Source organism: Vidua macroura, chromosome 1 (genome assembly GCF_024509145.1).
Source record: "Vidua macroura isolate BioBank_ID:100142 chromosome 1, ASM2450914v1, whole genome shotgun sequence".
NCBI lineage: Eukaryota > Metazoa > Chordata > Aves > Passeriformes > Viduidae > Vidua > Vidua macroura.
This window is the reverse complement of record NC_071571.1, coordinates 20386493-20407708: the sequence shown is the minus strand read 5'-3', so window position 1 is coordinate 20407708 and position 21216 is coordinate 20386493. Positions and strand designations below refer to the sequence as shown.

Below are 21216 nucleotides of genomic sequence, written 5' to 3'. Positions count from 1 at the left end.
TTCAACATATCACATAATGGAAAACCACTATTTTACATAATGATGAACTAAGTAAAAATTATGGCACACACTGGTTGAGTTGAATAAGGTTGAATTCATGAACATTGCAGTGATTTAAAAAACAATAATTACTCAAAGCTCATTTATCCCTGAATAAATACCCTGTGTTCAAGGAACTTCACTCCAACAGTTTCCTTGTAGGAACAGGATTTAACCACAATCTGGTAGGGCTTGAAGACTTCAAATTTGTCCTAAGCATTTTTGAAGACTTGGAGGAGGATACAAATTTACCCTACTTGTTCAAATCTGAAGAAAGGAGATCCATCTTTGCTGTCCTTCTGTCATCCCTTATATTACTTTCCAACTGGTAGAGTCGTTCTTTATATTTAATGGCTAGAAAACTGGATTTTTTCCTGAAGTGTTGTTACATAAACAGATGTTAAACTGTTAGTAAATTATCACGCCTTAGAATATTTTTGTTGACATAAATCTCTCTTGTTGGCCTTCATGATTTTTGGGACAAAAAATTTAAGTGTGTGTGCATATTGTAAAAGTCCATATTGAATGTTGCCTTCTCAAATGAATACCTTTCATGAATGCAGATCACAGACCCTTTAACTTCAGCTTTCCTGCTTTCCAATTTCTCTCTCTAATATGCTGCCTCAATGTACAGATTATTTAAAAAATATTATATATTCTATTATTAATATTATCTAAAATATTACATTTGCCTAGTTTGGTCTAGCTCTATTCATGGTGGAATATCTGGTATATCAGGTTGCTTTCTCCTTGTCTTCACTGATTAGGTAGCAGTGGAAATAACACTGGAAGTGAAAGAAAGGTACTCTCTCTACTGCTACCTCCATGGCTTCTGGCATGCGTAACTACAAGGACAAACTAATTAGACCAGAGACTGCAGATGTTCAGAGACATTTGGAGGGGGTTGATTTCTGCGAAAATGAAATCTTAGAGAATACTGCTTCAAGCTTTTCCTGAGCAGGCTTGGATGATGATTTTTTCACGGTAAATGGTTATTAGTAAAAAGCTACAGCAAATCTCTGGCACAACTTGCAGAACCATTTTAAAGTCATTACTTCGAAGTGGGAGAGGCACTAGAAAGTCCCAGCGACACAGTTACAGACATTTCTGTGTGCAAGCAAAAACTTTTCTTACTTCATCCAAGTCTGAGAAATAATTTTAGCATTTTCATTGAAATTTTTAAGACAGATTATGTTCCTAAGCAGATCACAGGACAGAAAATTTCAGCCTAACCAATTAAAGCACAGTAAAGCTTGGAACAGAAAGCAGGCTTTTACAGTAGAAAGTGTTCAGCAAATTTTAATACAGGCAGTGTTTATAGCATTGCTGAAGATTGATTTTTGTGATGTTAAAATGTTTCTACAGTTAAACAGTACTTACATGGCACATAGGAGAACATGACAATAATAAGGAAGTAATAGTAGTCAAAGGAGACGTTGTATTTGTTGGGAAGTCTCAGTGAAAACATTCCTGTTTTCTTCACGTAGGGTAAAGCAGCATATATGGTTAGCAGTTCGCCTGCAACTCCAGCAGGATACAAAATGATAAAAAAGTTGTATCTGCATTGAAAAATTAAAAAAAAAATCTTGTGAGAAACACTCCAAAATTTTAAAATTTTCTCTTGTTATTATTAGTGGCACAGAAATGTATTAAAGTAGTTCCTACACCAGAATCAGGGATCACATCCTGACTTGACACAAAATATAGTTTCAGTTACTTTTGGTAGAGTTGCTTAGATTGACAAGAGAATGCATTCTTCAGTGCTTTGTTTAAAAAACAGTGAAGTATCAGAATGTTTTTATATCTTTCTAATAAAACAACCCTCAAATTTTTAGTCTCCAATAATGATTTTTTTAGAATGTACTATTCTTACTCCTGTTGTCACTGAAAGGATTCAGACCAGGATTGAATGTCAGATTCAGATGATCCTACATATTTTCATCACAGTGCAGACACACTGGGTCAACTGTATGTACTACAAATATTTTGAAGATAACGACAATGTTAAAAAACATCAGGAGCCTGTTTTACTCACTACAACATAGGAATACAACATTTACCACTAATGGAAACTGGAATAAAAAGAGAAAAGAAAATTACAGTGCCAGAAACTTATCAGATCCATTTTAAAGTGAGATGATGTTCAAATAAAAGGCAAAGCATCCAGTTGAAAGAAAATGTGGTTTGAATGCCAAAGGCCACATAGGCAGTGACAAAATGAAAATTGTAATCAATAGGCTATGTGCTGACCTTTCACACAGTGCACCATGGATATGCATGCAGGTTCTCCTATGGAACAATTCTCCAGTTCATATAGGGAACAGCAATGAGAGCTGTCACACAGAGAGAAAGGTACAATGTGCACTCCCTGACCAAAAGAAATGAGATGCAAAACAGCAGCAACTAAGCATGAAATTCTCCTAGAAGGAGAAGACTCACAGATGAGGGGAATCACAGAATAGTTCAGGTTGGAAGGGACCACAATAAGTCATCTGGTCCAACCTCCCTCCTCAAGCAGGGTTATCCTAAGGCACATGGAACAGGATTGTGTCCAAATGGTGTTTGAATATCTCCAGTGAAGGAGACACTGGATTGTCTCTCTGGACAATCTGTTCCAGTGCTCAGTCACCTGCACAGTAAAGAAGTTCTTCCTCATGTTCAGGTGGCACTTCCTGTGCATCCGTTTCTGCCCTTTGCCTCTTGTCCTATTGCTTGGCAGCACCAAGAAGAATGTAGATTAGATAAGAAGGAACTAATACCTTACATATTGTTTGTCTCTATGCAGTGATAAGCTAAAGATCAGAAATTCCATCTCTCTTGGTACTGAATTCATGCTCAGTTGTGCTGTTTGTTTATCCATAAATTTTGATGGGATATTTTAGACTCTATGAAAAAATAATATATTTTCAAATGATTTGTTTATATTAATATTTCACCATATGTCTCTTTAGTGAGAATGTTGGTTTTCCCGACTGTTCATATTAAGGAAAAAAAAACTCTGTTATTCCAGGCACACTGACCTGATAGCAAAAATTATTATCTGTCAATGTAATTTGTTCTGAGTGCATTTCTCTTTCTGAAGTCTGTACTAAAAACTACTGATGACAGCCAATCTGACTATCTTTAAGTTTGTCATTTAGTGCTTAAACAAGTCTCTCACTTAGGCACTAGCAAAAAGGAAATGTTTTATAAGAATGGACATAAATATCAGACATATCAAAGAAGCGCATTAGAAGCATCAAACCTACATTATCTATAAAATAAAAATAAAGGAAAATAACAAACAAACACTTTTAAATAAGAGTTGCCTGTACTGAATGTAGGTTAGATATTCTTCTTCTAACATATCTGCCTTACATGTATTTTTCAAATAATGAGTATATAGAATACTATTCCAGTTAAGTCTCCTGATAAACACACAGAGTCTCTGTAGTGTATGTGATGTAGTGGCCAACTTTAAGAATGCTTCAAAGTCAAAATAGTTTTGATTTGGAACTCGATTTTTGGTGGCCTAAACTAAGCTAGTATTTAACTTCACTACATGGACATAATCTTACAAAAGCTCTGATAAAGCAGAATTTCTTATAAAGTAATAATACAGATTGAGTGACAACAACTGCAACATTTTCAAAAAACTAACATCCACAAAGACTAGCACAGGTGCTTAATTTTGGACACTGTATTCAGAGCATCATAAAGAGTCATACTGCAAATTAAAAGATGACTCCAAAGATAGAGAAAAAAAAATAGAGTACGAGAAAGCAGAGTTCAAACTGTGAGACACAGAAAGCAAAGAAAAAAACATACCCCAAAAACCTCAGCTAAAATATTTTTAACATATTAAACCAAGCAACAATGATCTCAAGTACAGAAAGCAATTGACTTGCACTTTGCTGACACATAACCAAAGCTCAAACATCTGCCCTCCTGTGTGTTAGTTCAGCATGCGTGAAACCAACATGCACAGAATCATGAGAAACTCAAGTGCAAGACATCTCCACCTGGCCCATTTAATGAAGTATGGCAAATGGTTGAGCAGGTTGAATGTGTAGAAGGAATATCGAGTAATCTCTGTCACAGTCCATACGACCAGAAAAAGAATAACGCTCTCCTCATTCTGGATCTGCAGAAGTATAAAGAACCAACATTTTCTTGATCCTTAGGCTTCTTTTCTGTGCAAACTGCAACAGACTTCTCTTTAAGATATATATAGAACAGAACTAATATCTTGTAAAGAAAGAAAATTTTGGCACAAAAGAGATATGCTGAAACCATTACCATGTACAGTTCATTATCATATGCGTTTACTAACATACAGACATTTGTCAACTGAGCAATCTTCATCCATTATGCAAATATCAAAATATAAACCCCTATAATTATGCTTATTTTTCCTCTTTATTCTCTACCTACATTCCTCTTTTTATCTGTGGTTGATCTACTTGTTTATGTTCTTCCTCCTCAAGACAGCAAGAACATCAAAATGCTACAGAAGGTACATTCTTCTCATAATCACTTTTTAATCATTCTGCATTTCACTACTCCATTTCCCAGATTTTCTCTTATTTTTTATCTTGCTTTTTCTTCAATATATAATGCACATCTCCATGAAACTTTAGACCAAAGGAATTGCTTTATATAACCTACTAACTGGAACTTGGTTACAGAAGATCAAGTTTGGCAGACTTCAGGGATCTCTAAGATAGTTCAGGAGCTGGAGCACAGATGGCTCACTAAATGAAGAGTAGTTGGTAGATCAGGAGCTTTGGGTAAACTCACTCAACAATCCTGTGTAAGATTTAAGTTCTGAGTCATTAAACTGCCTCATCAGTAAGTAGCACATCTCTGCTGTTTCAAAACACCACTTCTTTTTCACTCTGAGTGAACAAATAAACAAAAGTCCCCAAATACAAAGAAGGCACCTGGGGATCTATTACAAACACTACCTTCTGTGAGGAAGAATTACACACAAGTAATTTTCTTTCCTTTAAGAGGGGAGGAATTTTGTAATACACTTCTATGCCTGAAGGCTGAAAAGCTCCAGGGATGTCTGTGAAATAGAATAAAGCAACACAAGTTTTGTTAAAATTTTAAAAAATGTAAATGATTTTTCAAAATAAAATGCAACATGGTGACAAAGCTTAATATATCTCCAAGATGCTGAAAATCCACAACTCTTGACACAAAAGTCAAGAAAAATTTTAAATGCTCATAAAATCTCACCCTCAATGTGTCAGTCAAAGGTGGTGCAATTTTAGCAGAAGGATCTCACCAACTTCATAAAGAAAATGGAGACATAAAAATAGCACCAAAATTACAAACAAATAGCAGCAACTGAAGTGCAAAGGCACTCAAACAAATAAGCAAAGGTAAAGACAGAATTAGGTTGTTCTTTGCCTCATGCAATTAGAGACAAACATTGATAACTCAAACTTGGATTCATGTCACAGTGCTAAATCCAAGCAGAAGAGCTTTAAATAAGTATGCAGAGAATTCCTATCTGCTGCCTTGCAAATCTGCAGTCAGTTGGGGAGGTCTGGCTCTGGCTATTATCACTGACATGCCTCTCACCACTTAAAGTGACCCTGAACATTCATGCCTGCTAAGCAATAACAGCGTGAAATACAATCAGACATACATTCGAATGTATTTCTTCTTGGACACAGCTCGGCCTACAGTAGTGTGGATAGAGAAAATAACAGGAATTGCTGAATATGCTTAAGATTTAGTCCACTGCAGATAATTAAAAAAGGCAAAATGCAGTGCTATAGTCCAGCTCACATGTAGGTATTCAATATAAGAATCTTGTTGATTTTTGAGACATTTTGCCTTACAGAAAAATATAAAAAGTTAGCTTAAAATAAAAAAAAAAAAACAACAAAACCAAAAAAACCCCAAAACAAACCGAAAAAACAAACAAAAACAAGAAAAAAGAAGAACAAAAAAATTAACCCTATGAAAAGCCTATTTAGTTTATTCCATGTTAAAGATGCAGTGTAGAAAACAAGTCCTCTTGTGAAATGAAATGAAGATTTGATAACTGAGGCAGGTGCTAGGATAATTCATCTGCAGAAGAAAGGCCTATGCCATCTGCTGGTGAGACAGTTTAATGGCTCTGCTTTTCAAGTTCTGAAGAAATTTAAGAGCACAAAACCTATCACTTAATTTTTTTACACGCCTTTCATAGAAAGCACACCTCATAAGCTGAACCTAATGTCCTACCTACTAGTTGTGAACAACTTGCTTCATTCTGCTAATGGATCACTAGCCTTACAACAGCCACCCAAAGTCAGGCAAATAAGCTATTGTCATCTACACAGGTCCTTATGTGACACACTAGATGTCATAAAATGTCAAGATTACCGTAACATTAAAATTTTGAGAAGATTTCTAAAAAAATAGCAAAATCGCAACCATGTTTATCCATGTGAATTCAAGACATAAATTTAAAGACAAAAATTTACCTTTTATTTAGATTAATTCGGCAAGTGCTAATTAAAATTTTTGAAAGGGAGCTGTTAACACTAGGGTAGTTTTGCTTGGAAATAATAGGAGTAGTCATTGATTTCATTTAGGCAGACCACAGAGGGCAAGATGCTGAAAACACTAGTGATTCACAGCTAAGACGCAGACTTCGTCTCCTTGCAAGAATCACACAAATTCTATTTTGTAACCCTAACTCCAAAATTGCACTCAAATAAGCATTAGCTACAGGAATAGAATTAATTTTTAGCTTGATCTTCCTTGTGAAATGAGAACTGTAGTAATAGCTTCTCCTTAAAAGCAAATGAAACATAATTTGCTCAGACACATACCTGTTTTATACTGTGTGCAATGAACCACACCATGAAGATTCTTGAACTCACTTGGACCCCAGTCACAAGCACAGATGTGCGAACTATTCCTTAAAAAGAGAAACATGTTATCTCTGTTCCACAATTCATGTTTTAACTAGTTACAGGAGAAACTAAAACAAAGAACTCACCAACTGCACAGTGGATTACCTGTAAATAAAAATAAGTCAGAGGTTACTGATCTGCAGCATGTTACTAACTACCCTATAATCATGGCCTTTTAATATTAATATAAACCTATGCTCAATTCTGGTTTTTGTGTCCCACTAACAGTCATAAAAAGAAATACATGGCAGAGCCCTGGCAATCAGTGTTGGGATGGTCTCAATATCTGAGCTGTGCAAATACATGAAAGACATTTGTTTTCCAAATTAATTGTAAATATCAGATATTTAGATACTTATAAAGCATTTTATTCAACTAGTAAGCTTCTCTTCCTTATTCATAGAATTTTAAAGGACAGTGTAGAGGAAGTCATGTAAGGAATGCTAAACACACAGCAATTTTAAAATGTTCTGCATTCATTACAGATTATTAACATTATTGTACTTTTGTCAATGACAGCTATGAAGCTTTAGATACAGTGTCAGTAATGTTTAGCAAATGAAGTGCTTTTCATTATTTTGTCAGCTTTGAATAGAATTACTTACAGTGAAAGTTTAACAGCACAAAAGCCTATATGCAGCTAGTGACATGATTTTAACAGTTGTTAGAACTAGAGATGTTGTGAGAAAAAAAATGTTAAAACATGAACAGGCATTCTTTGTTGTGCCTGGGAAAGAACTGCAAGTGGTCCATAAACCCAGCAATAAAGCTTCATTCCGCAGATGTACCAGAACTGAGGCCAATAGTTCATAGTTTGCAAAAGTATTACTTAAAGAATACTTTGCACATCTTGCACAGACCCTGTTGCAATGGATTATATGGGGTGCATGAATCCCGTCTTGAAATAAGCAGAAGCAGGAAAGGCACAGAAGGATAGTAAGTCCAGTATAAAGAATATAAGGTAAGCTATAATCTCTGAGATGGTGACATCTACTACACTAAAGGGCTGATCTGCTGGCTGTAATACCTTCAAGATTTTGCCTTTTGCATTAAATACTCTCAAATCAAAGCAGTTCCCAGGCACTGATTTAAAGAAATATTAGATTTAAGTCTTAAAAACACGTGCTCATTTGTTGCAAGTAATCACCTTGCACCACCCCCAAAACTTCATTAAATAATAAAGTAAAAAGGACTTTTAGTACTAATATAATATTTTTATTTTAAATTCAGGATAATAATGTGTTTTGCCTATGATATGCAGCATCCAGTAAAGCAAACTAATGTTTAAAATTTACCTCAAGCAAAGCAAATGTCTGGAAAAATTTAAGCGTCTTTTGAACGCTTCTGAATAAGCCTCTATGTGTTCCTTTCTGTATATAAAACCGCACCATGGCAATACCTAATACCAGCCACCTATAAAAGAAAGAGAATGGATACATTTCAAATTAGAATTCTAAAAATATCCATCCATGATAAATAATTTTATAGAGTATTATTCTTCACAGATTAACTTTGATTCCTCACTTTTCGGTGTTCTTAGATCAAAAAATATCTTTAGACATAAATAGTATATAATATTATGTAAGCATTACACTCATCTCTTTACTTGGAAAATAATGGAGAATAACTTGCTGCCTTCCGAGGATTGACTTAACTGGGGGAACCCCCCAAAACCACCCATCCATCAGACTTTTCTGCAGCAGTGACTACATATTTTTACTATTGAATCCTCATGCACCTTGACTATTAAATACTGTTATTTGAAACCACATTATGAGCTTGGCACTGAAGTCACTGTTTGGGTTGGAAGTTTGTAAACGTAAAGGACTGGAATTTATGCATATCAGTTTCACATTTTTCATGGCCCCTCAACTCACTGATTTCAGGACTGACTAGTGATGTTAATGCTCCTGTTTGTGATTGTCCAAATTAAGGTACCGCTATAATTATGTTTTCCAAAGTGTTGAGAAGTGTTTTAAAAGTTGACTTAAAAATCAGACTCCAAAGTGCTGAAAGATGGGTGCGCTATGCTCCTGACTTCAAGAAACATATTTAACTAGCACATTTGAGGGGGTTGGATGAATTTATTTTGGTTTTTTTAGGAAACTGAGCAATTATGCCAACTAATAACCCTTCCAATGTAAAAGAAAGAAAAAGCAACAGTATCTTTTAATCATAGTAGAATTTGACATAAAATTTAAATTGAGATTTAGAATGGAAATTGAGATTAAAAAAATAAACATCTAAATTGTTGGTTGATCCCACCACCTGCCACAGACTCTGTAAAATAATCCAAGGCATGAGGAATTCCTTCCATGTAATAAACCCATTTTTATATCATAAGGATTTTCAAAACAGTGTGCTGTATCTTCCTTAATCATGGGATTAATTGGGTAGGAACGGACCTTAGAGATCAACCCCCTCTGCCATAAGCAGGGACACCTTCCACTAGACAAGGTTGCTCAGGGCCCCATCCAACCTGGCTTTGAACACTTCCAGGAATGGAGCATCCAGGGGTTCTTTGGGCAACCTCTGCAAGTGCCTCACTACCTTCTGAGTAAAGAATTTCTTCCCAATATCTAATCTAAACCTGCCTTCTTTCAGTTTAAACCTATTATACCTTATTCTATCACTATAGGCACTTGTGCAAAGTCCCTCTCAAGCTCTCTTGTGGGCTCCCTTCAGGAACTGAAATTATGTCACCCTGGAGCCTTCCATTCTCCAGACTGAAAAAAACCAAACTCTCTCAGCCTTTCAGACATATATATCATTCTTAAAACATCACATTAGCAAGAAGACTGAAAACTTCAGGTTTCAATCCAAAAAAACTAAGAAAGTACAAGAATTCTTTGACACAGACATAGGCATAACAAGAGCTATGGATGGCTATTTTGAGAGATAAAAATAAAAATCAAAAATGACAAAAATTTTAGTTTCATGTCTTCTCTGAAATTGCTGGGACAATCACTCAATCCTTTCATTCTCCATAAAGCCATAGCAAGTATATTCTACAGCAACATGAGCTCTGGCTAAGGAAGGGCCCAAGTGACAAAGCAGAAGGGCTTCAGAAATACTCAGAGACAGATTCGGAGAGATTATAAACATTCAGAAAAGTATTTACATAAACATTTGGACAAATATTTAACATTTGGACAAATATAATATTTAATCCTCTTGTAGTCCTCCCTGAGCATAAGGTACAGGCTAGCACTGGAAACAGGGTACCTGGAAATAGTAATCTTTGGTCAGATCCACTCTGCTGTAAGATCGAGAGAGCCGCCTGGATCCTGACAGCTCCCCGCTCACCTCGGATGGCACGGATTTCAGTATCAGCCCCTTAACAGCTCCTACGCACGGCGGCTGCTGCTATGCAGTCACTTGGTGTGCCCCGTTCCAGCACTTCATGACAGCACTTCAAACTCACATAGAGTTAGTCAGGCTTCTCCACACAGCAGGAATGATTCCCCTCTTTGATCCCTTCTACTTTAAGCCCATGAATCTGATCTGTCAGTGCTCCAAAATTTTCCCCCACAAGTGTTACTTAGATTTTATAATGGATTTTAAATATGAGTGCATCTATTTCAGGTTGTCTCCCACCACTATGGAAACAAGGAATTACTGGAATATCACTGGTAGTCTTTCACAGTGGAGCTGCCCCATTTTACAGTGAAGTGTTTGACAAGAGGAAGGTGATAGTGAGTTTACATCCAGCTGGCAGCACAAATGTGGCAGCAACATCTCTGTCCGAGACTTAGACTGAGAAGTCATATTACATTTAACCTAACAAGGCATTTTCTGCATCTCATTCCACAACCAAAGCATTGCAGAGAGAAGTAATCTTGGACTACACTCAAAGACGGCAAATGTATTTTTCTTAAATTATTTTTTTATGTGGACATAAATTTCTATAGATAGATTTATTCAGCTGTCAGTGGTTTTGACTTTGGATCTCAGGAAAGTCCTCATACTGATTATTACAAATTACCAGGAAATGGAAAATACTTTCTGTAATAGTCCCAGTTGGGACTTTCAGCAGGACTGAGTATTGATCTGTCATTTTAGTCCTTTAAATCTGTTTAGAAACAAAGATAAGCTGCAGGGTTTTTTATTAGAATGGTTGTTTCATTGTAATAAATGAAACATAACATGTAGTTATGCATTAGTTTGTTAAAACTCCAGAAACATTTTGCTATATTGCACTGCCTGGACAACTGGACAAATACACTGTTCTAGTTAAATATTTATCCTGTATAGCATCTCTGTTAAGTATACCTGTATTTCAAATATGTATTTTTCTCTTAAACTGTACCCATAAACGATTATAAGAATTTATTCCTATCTCTTTTTTTTTTTTCTGCTTCCACATAAAAAATCTGATTTTGCATGTCTTAATTTCTTTCGATATTAATGGAAAATGGGAGAGAAGGAAGTGGGAGATACTGAAGCAGCACCTAAGGTCAAAACTAATACAGTTCGATAATCTTTTAGAGACATATAAAAGTCAGTGGCAAGAGTCAGTGTTCATTAGCAAATTCACACATGGAGCACAAGACTGGTAATTCAATGAGGTAACATTAACCTCATGTAAAAGCACTTTTCAAAAAGTGCTGCAATAATATATGAACAGACTTTAAAGTCTCAAGATTCACAGTTGCTAGTGAGAAGAAAGCCATTACGATCACATTCCTGGCTTTCTCCAGCAGTGCTTGAGCTCCTGCCTCAACTGCAGCATGTTAGTTTTACTCTACGGGATTCAAAGGGCAGTGAGACCACCCATTAGTAACCAAAATAAAACTGTTCTCATGATGAATATCACACTAGAAGTTGTACATTTTTTCATTCTTAGCTTTCTTTTAAACATGTGGAAATGAATAGGTTGAGGTTTTTTCCCCCAAGTGTTAGCGAACAGGGAAAATTTTCAAGAAGTGAGAATATGTGCTTCGAGCATTAGTGCTCGACAACATAAACCTGACTGATCTTATAATCTGCTATTCAAAATAAATACCCTCTTTCCTCAGAGCAAAGCCTCGCAGCACGGAGCACAAGCTCAAATGAACTTCCTGGGCTACTCTTCCGCCTCCACCCTCCAGCTCATCCCTCCAGCCCGCGGGCCCGGCTGGCTTTGGACAGCTCTGCCTGCCGGGAGCCGGAGCTCTGCTCTCTCAGAGCCAGGGCGCACCGACCCGAGCGCGCCGCCCCACACGGGACCCGGCCCTGAAGCCCCCGGCGGCACCGAGGAGCGCTGTCGGCTCCCCGCGGGCGGCCAGCAGCCCCCTCCGCATCCGGCGAGGCCGCGCCGCGGGACGCGGCTCCCCGCCCGGCATTCCGGTCCCGGCTATACTTAACCTCCGCGGCGGGCGCGGGGTGACGCGCTGCGCCGTATTAGGCAATGCTCGGCAGGCGAGGAGACCCCCGCTGCCGGCGGCTCCCCCGCGTCCCGGCTCTCCCGCCCGGCCGCTGCCCGGCTCCGCCGGGCCCCCGCCTCGCCCCGGCCGCGCCGCCCCCGCTCCGCCGCTCCGCGCCCCGCGGAGGCGCCGCGCTGCCGCCCGCGCCCGCTCACCCCGCGGTCATGGCGACGTTGTAGAAGATGAGCCATGTCGTGGCCAGGGCGCCCAGCTTCTTCTTCTTCTTGCCGTTCTCCTTCTCCTCCACCGCGCCGTTGCCGCCTCCGTCCTCCTCGCTGGACGCCATGGTTCCCCGGCCGGGAGCGCGGCGCACACGGCGGGGAGGAGGGGCTCCCTCCGCGGCGGGGCTGCGGCGCGCTGACAGCCGGACCGGGCGCTGTCTCTCACCCCATCTGTCTTCCCCGAGGGCCGCTGCCGCCAGCGGCTCACATGGCCCTGCGCGCTCCTCCCTCCGCGCCGCGGGTCTCCTCGGGTCAGCCGGAGCCTGCGGGGGCGGGTGAGCCTCCAACCGCGGGGAGATCCTGGTGGGATGATACCTGGCCTTGCCGTCAGGCAGCAGCAGCGGGCACAGCCCACCTCAGAAAAAGTGGCAGAAAATAATGCAGTTCTTGGAAACACAGAAATGGGTGTCTGAGATTGAATACCTGGGAGTATGCCAGAGACCGACTGGTGGGAATATGCCCAGGCCCCCACCTCAGAGGCCAAACAGCCACCTGCCAGGGTGACCACGACAGTCTGGTAGGTCTCCATAAATACCACCCTCAATACATGAGGAAGACTAAGGCTCATACCTGAGAAGGGGACATTTCTTCCAAGGGCCTGAACAGCACCCATGTGGCAGACTGAAGGATAGATCTGAGTGTGCAGGTTACCTTGTAAATGTCTGCTCTCTGTGCAAGTGCACAGGGAAGCTAAGCCAGTACGGTAGCATTGCTGGGACTGGTTCTGGAAGGGGGACAGCTTTAGCCTGATGCGACATGATGCTTCAAAAGTGTGGGCTGCACCCACTATCCTGACACCTGGCTCAGTCTCTGCTAGCTTGGGGATGCAGGCTCCTCATTTCCACAGCTAAGCATGGTGACCATGGCCTCTCAGCCCACATACCTCAGACACAGGCATATACAGACAGAAGAATTCCAAAAGTGGGTTGGGATATCTTTGAAATGCTACTTGTTCAGTAGAATTTAAGGAGTCCAAGTCTGTCTACTTTAGAATGGGGCGGGTATTTCAACGCTGAAGACACCTGGATGTCTCAGGTCGAGGGCCTTCATGTAAAGATAAGCAGATGTGCTAAACAAAACCTAAGTCTCCCCCTCCTCACCAAAGCACACAAGCAGATGTTCATCTTTTAGCCTCAAAACACACACCCACTGGCAACAGCAAACGTATAATGTGCAAAATGAGTAGTTGGCAAAAGACCACATTATATATGCTCTTAGATTACTCTAGGTACCAATATTACACATACATGGATGGTTTTTTGTGCTCAAGTAATAAATATAATCCAGTTTGAGAATCCTGTAGTTAAAAAATCAAGACAAAGAATTTACACACAGGATTGAATGACCCAACTCAGAAGTTTTTGCAAATACAGGTTAATCTGAGCCTATATGTCATCTCAATGTGACAACATAAGTTGGTTTCGTTTTCCAAAATATTTTCAATATTTAGTATTTTAATTCTGGACATTCCTGCTATTTTACTTACATGTTTTCTCCACTTGAATTCCTCTTCTCTATTCAAACTATTTTAATTTTTTGGCTTTGACAATGTAGTGATGAAAGAGGCACCAAAAATTTACCACATATTATGAGTAAAGTGGGGTTTTTTTCTCATTTGATTTTGCCAATTTATGAATTCATTAACTGATGAAGATTTTCTTATCTTAAATTATGGTACATGGAGAAAGGCATGACTCAATACCAATTTTTAATATCAGTTGTTATTTTTTACTACTTTTAGCTGTCCTTTGCTGTGTTTCTTTCGAGATTTTTCCACAGCTGATTTGAGGCAATAAATCCTATTTTCTTTCTGAAGTAAAAATTTTCCATTTTTAAATCCCTTCTTGGATGTTTTCCATGCTTTTGCTCAGAATCTCATTAGAATTCTGTATTACTTTCCTTCCCCTATTTATTTGCTCAGATTTATTGATTTTGGATGCACACATTATCTGTAATGATGACTGGGTTTCTCTTCAGTTAATTTAGTCAATTCAGAACTCAGTGGCAAGGATAAGCGTCTCAATGTGTTTGCTTTAATATTGTGGTTACTATTAAGCTTACAGTTTCTCTTGCTATCACACCACTCATTCACCCAATTGATGAAAACTTTCTGAATATCCCCCCATAATCTTTTCTTGGATTGAAATAAACTAAGCATTTTGTTCCATTTGCAAGATTTGTCATCACCATTTGGCTATGTTTCCCAAACATTTATTAAAGTATTAAGCACAAAACATATTGCAGAACTGTCATAAACACCCCACTGCTGTAATTTTGCTTTAATAAAGTTGCTCCTTGTTTCCATCTCCCACGTTCTAATCCATGGAGATATTTTATTCCTTAATCTGTAGCTACTTCATATCCTGAGTAGTTCCTCTGTGACATTTTTTCAGCAGCATTTTCAAAACATATTTGTTGTGTTAATACATTTTTTTTTACGGATCTGTTTTTATAATTACATGTTCAGGAATTGCAATAAATTAGTTGAAATGTAATTTCTTTTTCATAAATTTTGCTATTGTTACTCTTTAAATCATTATTTCTGTCAATTACAATATGTATATTTGTGGTTACTTTTCTGAAATCTTTATTTAAATTTGATAAAGTGTCAGCTATTTTCAAAGCATTAAGTACAGGACCTTTACTTATTTAAAAATAATTTTTTATAGTAACAAAATTATTTAATCTAATATTTCAACTTTGACTAGCACATTTTGGGCCCCAAAAATCTCAAAATAATTAATAAGATAGAATTTCTTTACATACAGAAATTTAATCAATAGAAGTGAATAAACTTATTTATTAATTGCATTATCTAAATCAGCTTTTAAAATCAGTTATGAGTAGCTTATCAGTTGAGGTGAACTTTGCTGTTATTCAAACACAGACCAATCTTTCCAACAAATTTCAGGACAGTTGGATCAAGGTCTTTTATGTTGTAGGTGAGAGCATCATTGTGTTTCATATTAATTCTCAACTTTTCCTGGCAATTTACCTTTATTTACTCTAGCTCCAAGTCATCAACACTGCTCTACTTGTACTAGAAAAATAAGTGGTTTTCTTGGTCTTCTTCATGATTTATATTATCATTATACATTTTACTTCTAGATTCCTATTGCACACACAGATACTCAAAACCTTATAAAGCTGAATGGTTTTCACTTCCAATCTATCTAATGAAATGTTCTACAGTGTTTTGGGGTTTTTGTTACAAAATTTATCTATTCAATATGGAAACACTTCTATGGAATGAAAAATTGTAGTGCTCTGAAAAAATTATAATGACTTATCAGCTCCACGATCACAGGGGAATGTCATCTACTATTGAACGCTTCAAGAACTACTTGATATGAATCCTGCAGAATTACCTTTATACTTCAAACTAGTTAAATGTTAGACAGTAACTTAAAATCCTGTCAAGAATTTGTTAAAAAATGTAACAGCTTGATTCTGCTTGTCCTTCTGCCCTGTCTTCAGTTAATGTTCCCAACACACTGCAAGGACAACATGTTTAGAGAACAGACTTTATATATATTACTTGCACACTATTCTAGGTTTACAGTATGTAGGAATCAATGAGATATTCAAGGATAAATGCAAGTAAACAAAATTTTGTCTAAATTAAACAACACTGTGTGTGTCTTTTTGTGCATTCATCCAAGTGCGTAGATTTATTCTTTAATTTACTATGCTAGGAATTTGATAGAAGATGCTTTCAAAAGATGTGGTGTATAATGCATTGCATAAATCTTGTGGGAAGAACTAGAAGATCTCATATTTGGCACTTCTGAAGCAGTTGGAGTTTTGCATTGCTATTACAAAATAAATGATTCATATTAAGCCTCTGACTGTACAGCTAAGTAGTTAGCGAAGGAAAAGAAGTGTTATGAACACAAGCTGAAGTGGAATTTTATATTTCTATTATAAAAATACAAAAATTTTGGTGTGAATATTTAAATTTTTTTTTGTATGGAAATTATTGATTCTACATATCTGAAACCTACTTGTTTATTAAATGTTCTGATAAGCACATTAAGTCTAGGATGCCCTTGTGTATTGCTCTATTTAATCCTCTCCAAGAACAAAACCATAATGCAAACTGCAATGCTGAAGAACAAACACATGTTAAAGGGAGATGGCTATCCTGCTCATTTGAGTTTGGTTTATCTGCAGTTTTTGATTTATCCAGAGTTTTTTGAACTCTGTACAACAATTATTTTCTTTATGGGATATTTTAGATATGATGAGATCTGCGCAGTTGGAGTCTTTGCACACTGCAGACTGGCTGTATCAAGAAGCTAACTCCACTTTAATATTCAAATTTTGTGTGTATATATATATATATATATATATATATATATATATATAACAATTAAAACTGAAATTAGTACTATTAACTTCAATTGTACTGTTCATGTGAGTAAAATAATATACACTTTGGAAATTAACTGGTAGCATAAATATATTCTTAAATTCCCTTTTCTATATTATACAATAAAAGTAATATTCTTCTTATAAAGAAGCTTTTCTACTTTGCCCAACAGATATAATGCAAATTTTTTCACAGGATTTCACAAAACACACTTCAATAATACTAAAAATTCCTTCTGATTTTCTGTGTATTTCAGTGGTAGCTTGCTTGTGTGAGAGCTACAATCTCTATAGAGGAGACCACTTCCATTAGTAGTTTCAGAGCATGCACAATCTAAGCTTGTGATTCAGTTTTATTTCAAGAGCTTGAGTTAAAAAGGGCTCTTTATCAAGTGAGTAGTGTTCCAGCCTGATGCCTGCTGTGGTCAGTAGAAGTAATTCTATTTCCTTCTTCAAAGAGCAGTGGAGAACAAAAAGATTAATTTTAACCTTATCATTGGTAGAAAACTGGTCTGAGTTATCAGCATGAAAAGGTGACCATATTGAGTGTAGTCAGTTTGGCCACACTGAGAACAGGTGTTTGTGCCAAAAAAAGCACCAGGACAAGTGGTTCCCTACATCAGTGTCAGGAAGCTGGCACAGAGTGATGCTCTGGCTAGCATGCCCAGGGAAGCCCAGGCACCCAGAGATCCCAGCAGCCAGCACCTTACAGGTTATCTGCCTTTCACAGGTATATCACAATACATTACCATAAGAGTACTCAAGCAATAGCATAAACACATTTTTGTGTTTGACTTCAGTGAACTTGTTATCCAAAATAATTTAACAAAACTTCAGTGTAAATATATGAAATATTACTTCATGTGAGTTGCTTTAAAATTACTGCTTTGAATTCAGAGAGATTGAGGAAGATATAAACCCTTGTTTCTGGCATCCACGTGCAAATATTAACTAGAAGGTTGCACATCACAATTTTTAATGTGGTCAGGGCAAAATGAATTATTTTATAAAATTTATTAGTAGGATCTTTGCCTAGTTCTAAGATTACATGGGTTTGAAGGATTTCCAGTTATATGCTTCATATAATCCTACTTGCATACTTCATAAATAACAAGGAAAAAAGGACAATTAAATAATTTTAGCCTGATTTCCTAACAGCAGACACCAGACTAACTGTATTGATATGTTTTATATATTTTCTCTATACATAATGGAATAGATAAGATTACTGTAAGCCATGCTGCTTGGACACTTGCAAAATATTAGGACATGTACAGTAAGGTTATAGATGGGAAGTAAATCACTGTGGTCCAGTAGCTAAAGCATCTATGTGTGCCCTGTAACTGGGAAAAATTTTGTCTTCGTCATATCATCATATCGTTATGCAGTACAGCTTCTTGTAAGCCATCCAAAACATTTTGTACTTGCCCTGTCAAAGACAAAAGGTGTGATTAAATGCATGGCTGGCACTTGCTCTATTCTGAGCCTTTATCTTTTCCTTTGATTATCCTTTCTTCACAGCTTCCAGTTCCAAAAGCAGTGTACACAGTGGACTATAATGAAAATGCAGTTAAAATAAAGGTCAGTGGGACTGATTTGTGAGACAATCATTGTTCTTCATATCTGTCTCCTTGCTAGAAGTGTACTGGCCTGACTTTTTCCTGGCATCATATACCTTATTTTTACAATGCAGCAGCTACAAAACTAAGATATGCTAAATTAAATGGGCATGACAAATAAAATACTACCCCAGCAAACTGGAGCTGCAGTGGACCTCCATGTCTACAATGGCTTTGCCTTATTTTAAGAAAATGCTTGTCTAATGCTTGTTTAATGCAAGCATGGGTGTCAATTGAGTGATTGTAAAGAACATTAGAACTTCCCCAGCAGATTGTTATTTACAAGTTGCTCCTCTTAGGTATCCTTTCCTACTGAAGACTATAGAGAAATGAATAACTGTATATCATCAGAATCCAGAATTTGCCTTCATATGGATAAACTCTTGTCACAATTAAAAAAAAAGTCATGAAATATATAAACAAACAACATAAATAAAACACTTATTCAAATTTAGATGTATGTCACATCTTAAAATCCAGGAAGTGTGTTATGCTGGAAATTAACTGAATACCTGCCTTTATGAGACTCCACCTGGAGTACTGGATTCACCTCTGGGTACTCCAACATAGGAAGGATGTGGACCTACTGGAATGAATGCAGAGGAGGCCATGAATATGATCAGAGGGCTGGAGCAGCTCTGCTATGGAGATGGGCTGAGAGAGTTACGGCTGTGCAGACAGGAGAATAGAAGGCTCTGGGAGGCCTCTGGAAGGACCTGGGAGAGCCTTCTGGTATCTGAAAGGTGCCTGCAAGAAAGCTGGAGAGGAACTTTTTAACAAGGACATTGTAGAGACACAGCAATAAGACTAGGGGCAATGGCTTTAAACTGAAACAGGGTAGATTTAGATGAGAAATTGGGAAGAAATTATTTACTGTCAGGGTGGTGAGGCTCTGGAACATATTGCCTAGAGAAATTGTGGGTGCCCCAAACCTGGCAGTGGTTCAAAGATTGAACAGGGGTGTGAGCAACCTGGTGTAGTGGAAAGTGTCCCTGCCCATGGCAGGGGGATTGGAACTAGATTACCTCTAAGGTCCATTCTAACCCAAGCCACTCTATGATCTCTTAGCTGTATCTGAACAACAGTACTACATAAAAAGAGAAGTGTGCAAAGAAAAAAGAAATGTCTGCACCAGTCACCTGAGACTGCTTACTTCAGACAAAAGTAACATATATATAAAAAAAACCCCACTCTTCTTAAAACTTGCTATAAGGCTGTCTAGAGACAAGCCCTAAGTCAGAGAATTGTTGGACAGATAGACTCATCTGTGAAATCAACAGTCACTGTTGCAGAGGCCATCTTCAGAATGAGGTCCAAAATAGAACAGATGAATAATCCCCTGGACATGCCTGTTTTTCCTGACCCAGACTGCTGAAGTACTGTCCCCAGCCATGCCTTCCCACCTCTTCACATGCCTGATCTAATTCCAAGGTGAGTCAGAGGTGTGACATGATTCAACAGGGAACTTCTCTGCAGTGAGGTAGTTTTCAGCTGGATCAGCTGATTGTACAGCCACAAATGAAATGGATCAAATTCCAAATCTAATACAAGAAATGTGGTGGCAGCACATAGTTGTGGGCACAGGGCAGTGTTGCTACATTCTCTTTCAGCTGTAGATCCCCCAAAATTAGATGCAATTTGAGACTGTACCTTTGATCTACACGCCTTACTTTTAGATAGCTAACTTAGGCAGCAGTAGGAAATAATACAAGCATTTTGAACTACATCCAGTAAAGATGTAGTTCACACCTGTTTATTAATAGCATATAGATTAACACACCTGTTCTTAATAGCATATTCATTATACTACTCACATATAAGCTGGAAAAGCTGGTTTCTATGGCCATTTATGTCCGAGAGGGCAAACTTTACACTTCCTGGGAGAGTGCTCTACCTACCAGCCATTGCTGTGCCATGGAAAAATGCTAGAGCCACGAGACAGGGAAAAGAGGGAGATACAATAAAATATGGAGTTTTGGAAGGACTTCACACTGTGTCTACAGAAAAAAAAATATTACAGAATCAAAATATGAGCCATGATTACAGAACCCTAAGGAGCTTCCTGGTATAGACTGCCTTTTTTCAAAATGTTCAGTAGAGTATTGGGAAGGAAAGTTGGGTTGGAATGCTTTTAGGCTGAAGGCAGTCTAAAACCCCAGTTCCCAAGTGTTGTGTTAGCTCTTCCTGCAGGACTACTGAATAAAAGCTCTGTTTGTTTTGAAAGGATTCCTACAATTAGTTCTGAACCGATCAGAAAGAAGGGATGAGAAAGGGGATAAAGCAGGCTCAGAGGACATCTACCATACGTCTTTTGTGAACATAATGGGGGATGATGAATGGGGAGGAGGTAAAGCATCCTCTGAGAATATCTAGTAGTTGAATAGAGGTAGAATAAAAAAAAAATTTAATTCCTTACAAGTAGTCAGTTCTACACAGCAGATCAATGCTGACCTGCATTAGCTACTGAAAACAGTTGCTATGGATAGGTAAAGAAGCAGAACTAGAGGTCTGGGAAAGAAACCTTAGTAAAATAACAAAGTGCTTAGTGATTGTAAATCCTTGTGGGAAGAGACTTGGTGCACAGTTTTCATTTGATGTGTCAGAAGTCTGCCTAATGCATGAAATCGCATTCATTATTGAGCATGGTTAGTGCTATTGATTG

At 37.9% G+C, this 21216-nt stretch overlaps 1 protein-coding gene across 3 annotated transcripts in view; it reads right to left on the bottom strand.

Moving 5' to 3' along the window:
* Window positions 1-12756, bottom strand: part of HACD1 (3-hydroxyacyl-CoA dehydratase 1) — a 31145-nt gene extending 18389 nt beyond the window's left edge. For 2 of the 3 annotated variants that reach the window (XR_008438553.1, XM_053986001.1), the window contains exons 1-6: window positions 12499-12756; window positions 8234-8351; window positions 7025-7043; window positions 6855-6943; window positions 4041-4162; window positions 1420-1598 (exon numbers count right to left, since the gene is read on the bottom strand). Coding sequence is in view for 2 of the 3 variants with exons in the window: in XM_053986001.1 (XP_053841976.1) it covers window positions 1420-1598; window positions 4041-4162; window positions 6855-6943; window positions 7025-7043; window positions 8234-8351; window positions 12499-12629 (658 nt within the window). In the remaining variant the exon portion in view is untranslated. The remainder of the gene's footprint in view (window positions 1-1419; window positions 1599-4040; window positions 4163-6854; window positions 6944-7024; window positions 7044-8233; window positions 8352-12498) is intronic. The other variant, XM_053986013.1, reaches the window with a different exon arrangement.
* Between the last annotated feature and the right edge of the window lie 8460 nt (window positions 12757-21216).